The sequence below is a fragment of the Eurytemora carolleeae genome, unplaced genomic scaffold (genome assembly GCF_000591075.1).
Source record: "Eurytemora carolleeae unplaced genomic scaffold, Eaff_2.0 scaffold612, whole genome shotgun sequence".
Lineage (NCBI taxonomy): Eukaryota > Metazoa > Arthropoda > Copepoda > Calanoida > Temoridae > Eurytemora > Eurytemora carolleeae.
In genome coordinates, this window is record NW_019396569.1 from 84,150 (window position 1) to 91,727 (window position 7,578).

The following is a 7,578-nucleotide window of genomic DNA, read 5'->3' on the forward strand; positions in this document are numbered from 1 at the left end:
CAATGTTACTTTGATAAAGTTGATTGAGTAAGATTATCTGCGCGAAGCTCCAACATTTTTTTTACATTTTTAAAAATTAATTGTAATCATGGACGACATGGTGAATGGAGATCAAGTTACTAAACGGGGATATTTGCGTCCCCAAGATTCGGGGGGGGGGTAATTACCCCTAAGAATATAGGTGGGGTAATTACCACCAGGATTCTAGTCTAGGGGGGGTAAGTAACCCCAACCCCCCTTATTTACGCCACTGCTCACTCCCAAGGTAAAAATCCTTGTATACGCCCCGGACATTCTGCAAAAGTCTATTTTAAAATGTGTTTTTAATGACTGCAGGCGCGCAGGGGGAGGAAGAAGTCCTTAACTGGGGTCCAAATATTTCCAAATAAAACTGATTTTCTCAAAAATTTGAAAAAAAAAATGCCCCCAAATTAATTTTTTTTAACCTATACTCATTTATGCCCCAACTCTTATAAAGCAAACTTAAATTCCACTGTAACATTTTTTAGATTCTTTTTACTTATGCCACCTTCCTTAAAAAAATCCCCCAAATTGGATTTTTAAAATTACACTTACACATTCTTATTCAAATTGTCCCACCAGGCTTTGCCCTTTTTTAATAAAGCCCCAAAATATTTATAATTTTGTACTAAATTTAATTTATTTGTATCCCCAAATGTTTTAAACCCAACTTTAAGGTAGTTATTCCAAAATTAAGAAGTTTTGTGCACAACAAAAAAAATAACCCTTTGAATAAAAAAGCCCCTTCACATACGTTAAAATTCCCTTCAAATAAAAAATTGCCCTCAAGATAAATATTTAAGATTTCCTATATAAAAATTTGCCCAAACTTAAAAAAGCCCCCAAAACAAAATTTGCCCCTAAAACAAAGATTTAAGATTTCCCCTAACTGAAAATTGCTCCCAAAGGGTAAAATTTGCCCCTGAAATATAGATTTTTCCCACGTAATATGCTTCAAACTGAAAAGAATGCCCTCAAATATAAAAATTTACCCCCAAAAAAACCTGAATTGGTAAGGTAGTTTTTTCATGGTTGAGTATAATACACATTTTTCTAGAAATGTTTAGGGGAGGCCAAAAAAAACTTTCCCTTTGCCCACCCCTTGCTGATTGTCTAGTAGCGCGCCTGTATGACTGGGCGCTGTTCGAGTAAGAAAAGAGAGTTTTTTCAACCTGTAGTTCGTAACATATGGAAAGAATGTTATGTAAGAGATACTCAAAAAAATGAAAATGACAAATATCAATTTAAATGATTTGGCATAGATAGAACATGTCCCTAGTCCAAAGGTTAAAAGGCCAGCTTATGTTTAAAATAGTTCACATAAAATTTTAATGGTTATGGTGCTAGCGAGGTTCAAAAGTTCTAAAAGTACGACGGGAAAATGTTGAAAAATATTTAATTTTACTTTTGACATATATTTTAGTATCCATTTTTCAAGGTCCGTTGAGATAAATTTTAGATCTGCATTCATTGTACAACATACTAAACAGAAACGTATAATTCTGCTTGCACGCAGTCGCACATATTGCACAGTTTTTGAAGATTTAATTCTCAAGAATCTTTTGAAGTCGTAAAGGGAGAGACTGGCGAGGTAACGTATTTGAAACAAGAATGCAGTATTTAAAAGAAAATTTTAGGATTCATTTGATACCAATGAGATTTTACTTTATATAATTTCTAAGTATTGGCATACAAATTTCGCCTGTAATTATAAATCGTGGAAATGTTTAATATATCTCAAATGAATCCTAAAGAATTTGTTCACAACATTGCATACTCAGTTCAACTACCTTACATAGCCGGTCTGTCCCTTTAATTTGATACCATTGAGACGTTTTTAAGGTGTATATTTTCTGAGTTAGAGCTTAATTTTTTGTGAAATTTCACCAACCGTACAGTTTATAGGATAATTATGTTTTGTCCTGGTTATTAAATTATTTTTAAAAACGTCATTACTCATTTCTGTGGACCAAAACTAAAATTTTCTATAAAATACTGCACACTCTCTTCATATATGTTTCCTAACGGGGCTTTCCCTTTAATAATCCTAATTTACAACTTTGTTTTGATTAAATCAATCAAATGATGACATCGGACACCAAAAGTTAAGATATTCAAAAGATAAATTATTAAATCATATTTATTTACAATCATATAAAAAATATTGCATAAATAAAGCATTACTATTTTGGAGCTGGAAGACTAGATAAATCTTCGGTTGATCCCTGATAAAAAGTTCCAGGAGTTGGTTTGGATGGAGAAGAGTCCTTGTATTTAGGAGTAGAGTCCTTGTATTTAGGAGTAGAGTCCTTGTATTTAGGAGTAGAGTCCTTGAATTCAGGAGTGGAGTCCTTGTATTTAGGAGTAGAGTCCTTGTATTCAGGAGTAGAGTCCTTGTATTTAGGAGTAGAGTCCTTGTATTCAGGAGTAGAGTCCATGTATTTAGGAGTAGAGTCTTTGTATTCAGGAGTAGAGTCCTTGTATTTAGGATTAGAGTCCTTGTATTCAGGAGTGGAGTCCTTGTAATTAGATTTAGGAGTAGGGTCCTTGTATTCAAGAGCGGATTCCTTGTATTTAGATTCGAGAGTAGAGTCTTTATATCTGGGTTCAGGAGGATTATATTTGGCAGGAGGGGATTTCTTGTAATCAGCAATAGGAGCCATGTATCTCCCTGGTTTGGAGTCTTTATTTACTGGTGGAGAGTATTTTGATGAAATGGTTTCTTTATAAATTGGTTCAGATATGCTGGTTGGAACATCTTTAATTGGGTAAAGATGTTTAGAAGCCTCTGGATAGGATGGATATGGGGTTGGGTAAGGAGTAGGAGGGTAGGACTGGTAGGGGTGAGGTCGGTATGATTGAGGTTGGTAGGAAGGAGGTAGGTAGGAAGGGTAAGGGGGGTAGAATGGGTAAAGGGGAGGTTGGTATGATGGATGAGAAGTAGGTGGATAGGAAGGGTAAGGAGATGGTAAGGATGGATGGTAAATTGGAACCAAATTCTCTGGAGCTTGATAATCAGGAATGGGGTAATTGGGAGCCTTGTAATCAGGTGCATGGTAATCGGAAACCTTGTAATCAGTTTCTGGGTAATCAGGAGCTTTGTAATCTGTTGCTGGGTAATCAGGAACCTTGTAATTAGGTTCATCATAATCAGGAACCTTATAATCAGGTTCATCATAATCAGGGACCTTGTAATCAGGTGCATCATAATCAGGAACCTTGTAATCAGGTTCATCATAATCAGGAACCTTGTAGTCAGGTGAATGATAATTAGAAAGGTAATCAGTACCCTCATAAATGGGTGCATGGTAATTAGGAACACGATAATCAGGAGTACTGTAGTCAGGTACACGGTTAAAAGGCACCTCATAATTAGGTGCAGGGAAATCCAGAACATCATAATCAGAGACACGGTAATCTGGGATCTGGTAATCAGGGATCTGGTAATCAGGATTCTGGTAATCAGGTGCACGGTGATCAGGTGCCCGGTAATCAGGTGCCCAGTAATCAGGTGCCCAGTAATCAGGTGCCCGGTAATCAGGTGCCCGGTAATCAGGTGCCCGGTAATCAGGTGCCCGGTAATCAGGTGCCTGGTAATCAGGTGCCCGGTAATCAGGTGCCTGGTAATCAGGTGCCCGGTAATCAGGTGCCCGGTAATCAGGAGCCCTGTAATCAATCCGGAGTCTTGTAATCCGGTGTCTTGTAATCCGGTGTCTTGTAATCCAGAGTCTTGTAATCCGGTGTCTTGTTGTAATCCGGTGTCTTGTAATCCGGAGTCTTGTAATCCGGAGTCTTGTAATCTGAGAGTTTCGTATCTACATCCCTCTTCCATTTGGGACTAAAAAATTTTTTTTATAAATAAGAGATTAAGGGTGGCAAGATAGTCAGGTGTGGAAGTTAGAATAGAAAAATAAAAAAAGGATTAATCTAATAATTGTAATTTGCACCATTTCTGAAATTATAAAAAACTTTGACAGATTTTCTTTTTCATAAAGGCAAAAATTTGTGTGTTGCTAAACAACCCTTCATTGGTAAGAAAAAAAATTTAATATCCCATGACAAAGAATAATTAACGAAAAACTTACATAATTCCATAGCCATTGTGACCTCTGAAACCTTTATATCCTCCATAGCCCCCAGATCTTCCATAGCCTCCAGTTCCGTAGGCTCCGATTCCATAGCCTTCATATCCTCTGTGGCCTCCGTATCCTCCATAACCTCTATACCCTCCAAATCCCTGACACAGAAAGAATTTCAAAATCAAATTTTAACTAAAAAAAATTTTTAAGTAAAATAAGGTTTTCAGCAGTCATGTTACGTTGTTAATGGTTTAGTTAGTTTTTGATTGGTTTGATGGTTTTTGAACTTTTATAAGTTTCCACAAAAAAAAGTTTTGCAAATTACAAAATTATTTTTTTCTAAACATTTTTATCGACTTTATAACCAAATTTTGATCCGTGAAAAAACAAAAATATTTTTTAAACGGTCTGGTTGGTTGGTTTTAGCATGGTTTATCCATAATATTTACTATTAGTTTAAAATTATTGCATTATATAGTATAATTAAAGCAAGACACAGTTATGGAAGTTTCTAAATAGCCTTTCAGAAATGTACTAAGACAATAAATTACCCTAACTGTAAAGCACCTTAAAATTATAAAGAAATAGTTTTAACTAAGGAGTTAGAATTAAAAATTACTCATGGGTTAGAATTAAAAATTCTTAAAAGAATTTTCAACTATATCATTGAGAATTGAAAATTATTATGAAATGATAAAAATAATTTCAATTTATCAATAAGAATTAAAAATTGTGAATAACCAAATTCAACTAATCATTAAAGGGACTGTAAAGGAAAAATGAAAGGGGGTACAGGCTGAAAGCTAATCACTTTAGCTCTTGATCGCGACCCATGAAAGTTTTATCTGATGTTCCTGTCTCGAGAAATTGATATAAAACTGTGTTAAAATTATACCAAAGTTCATATATGTAAAATTGATAAAATCTTAAACTTAAATCACGTGACCAGAACTATCACCAATGGCAGAGCAGTATACTGATCACGTGTCTCCGCCTGTATCACGTGACCACTTTACTGCACTGCCATTGGTGGAATTTCTGGTCAAGCAATACGGACGTATAAATAATATTATGAATGAAATCTATTAAAAATAGAAATAACAAATATAAAAGTAAACCTAATTTACAATTAGCTTTCTCTGGGATATCTTCTTTTTCAGATTGGTTGCTTATTTGTTGAATTTGATCTTTTTAAACCTACTACTTTTATACAAAATTGTATATATATCAATTTTCGTATAAATTTGACAAAGTTGTATATCAATTTCTCGAGACAGGAACATCAGATATGACTTTCATGGGTCCCGATCTAGAGCTAAAGTGATTAGCTTTCAGCCTATACCCCCTTTCATTTTTCCAGTACAGTCCCTTTAAGAAATCAAGTTAAAAACCTGGACATAGCTGAGCAACCCAAGAAGGGCGCATAAACTTGAGGTAACCATATTACTCAAGAAGCTGGAAGCTTCAGACTGAATCTAAATCTAATATTTTATGAATTTATGCTTGCGTTTTAAAATGTGTACTGCAGCGTACTGCATGCAAACAACAAACATTCATAAGAAAATAACAGATAAACGTTAAAAAAATATCAGAAAATTAATCACATTTTTCTAACTTATGAGAACTGTGTGTTCGAATTTACCGCAACTTTTTTTGGAAATTACATTTTTGACAAACCTTGACACGTGACATTTCAAATGGTCATATATCCAAAGAACCCCCCCCCCCTCAATTTCCTCTTTACCTTATATTTTACTTTTTAACTTGAATGATTCCTTTTAGTTAAATTTTACACTATTTGTAAAAAGTAAAAAATGTACCAAAAACTGCACCACTATCACACCACAAACTGTACCACTTATCACACCAAAAACTGTACCACTTATCACACCACAAATTGTACCACACTTATCACACCACAAATTGTACCACTTATCACACCACAAACTGTACCACTTATCACACCACAAACTGTACCACTTATCACACCACAAATTGTACCACACTTATCACACCACAAATTGTACCACTTATCACACCACAAACTGTACCACTTATCACACCACAAACTGTACCACTTATCACACCACAAACTGTACCACTTATCACACCACAAACTGTACCACTTATCACACCACAAATTGTACCACTTATCACACCACAAATTGTGCTGCAAATTTTATCGTAAATTGTACCACAAATAGTAAATTTTATGCCAAAATGCACCAAAACTTGAACTGCAAATTGTGTTGCAAATTGTACCGTAAATTGAACCTTAAATTGTACCGCAAATTGTACCGCAAAATGTAATTCCGAATTCCAAATTGTTATGCAGATTGTACTTTTAGTAATGCAAATTCTAATGTAAATTGTACTGCAAATTGACCGGCTAATTGTACCGCTTATTGTACTGTAAATTGGAAACTGTGACAGTGCTACTAATTATTTTTAAAATTGTTTTTGAATTCTTGAAAGTTTTAAAAAAATATGGACTTTAACTATTGTTGTAAATGTTTTGGTTTGCTTTTTGCTAGTTTTTTTGCATATATGTTCTTTCGGAGTCAAAATTTGGCACAATTTAAGGCTATAAAATGTTTAAACCTGTTGATTCTAAGCAATTGCCAGACGCTGAAAGAAAAAATAAACAAAAAAAACGAAGGTGTTAAAACAAAAAGTTTTTGGTTCGTGTTTTAACTTCTTTTAGAAGAACAATGTTGTAAAGTTTAATAAAAGCCAACTTAAACAAAATTCAGATTTGAAATGTTTAAAAACTTTATTAAAAGTTTCTAAAAACGATTAAAATCAAGATTCTGAACTACCTGTACGGCTGTACCATATAACTTATAAATAAGAAACTTATTTTTTATTTAATTTTGAAGTGGGAACATGTAGAAGATTAAGTGTGAGGTTAAATTGAAAAAAAATTAAAAAATTGTAATATAAAACCTTTAGTTGGAGAATTTATATAATCTTTAAATTTGATTTTAGGTAAGTCTCAAAATTGTAAGAAAAGAAACTGGAAAACTTCATAAAAATTTTGATTTTTGTGAAAAAGAAAATGGAGAAAGAAAAACGTGTTTGCTTTAAGTTTAAGAATATGCATCCACGCGGGAATGCTGTTCAGCCAAAACTTGTATTATATCTATCATATCTAATGAATTAGAACAGTGCGAATCTAACAATTTTAATTGATTGAAGGGTGGATTCTCATTTGAACTACAGCCGTTTAAACTATGGTCCGTTTGAACTATTGTTCGTTTGAACTATTGTTCATTCGAACTACTGACATGACGTCATATCCTGTAGTTTAAATCAACGCATTTCTTGCTCATTTGAACTATTTTTCTACCCCAATTCAGTTTTAAAATTTTTTTTATAATCTTCATAAAGTTATATTCATGACAATTAATTAGATAAACATTACACAGAATGAACACAAAAATAGTTCAAATGAACATAAAAATAGTTCAAATGAAAT

At 33.7% G+C, this 7,578-nt stretch overlaps 1 protein-coding gene across 1 annotated transcript; it reads right to left on the reverse strand.

Moving 5' to 3' along the window:
- Positions 1-2,143: 2,143 nt before the first annotated feature.
- On the reverse strand, positions 2,144-6,936 carry LOC111705645 (adhesive plaque matrix protein). The gene is made up of 3 exons (XM_023478260.1): positions 6,920-6,936; positions 4,129-4,258; positions 2,144-3,836 (listed from the first exon to the last, which is right to left on the reverse strand). The coding sequence occupies exons 1-3, from the start codon at positions 6,934-6,936 to the stop codon at positions 2,205-2,207; spliced, it is 1,779 nt and encodes a 592-aa protein (XP_023334028.1). The 3' UTR covers positions 2,144-2,204.
- Between the last annotated feature and the right edge of the window lie 642 nt (positions 6,937-7,578).

What these genes read in the sequence shown, in the direction of transcription:
- LOC111705645 (XM_023478260.1), bottom strand. An exon ending in AGGATATAAAGGTTTCAGAG is followed by an intron (nt 3,837 to 4,128) that starts GTCACAATGGCT and finishes AGAGGGATGTAG; the next exon opens with ATACGAAACTCTCAGATTAC.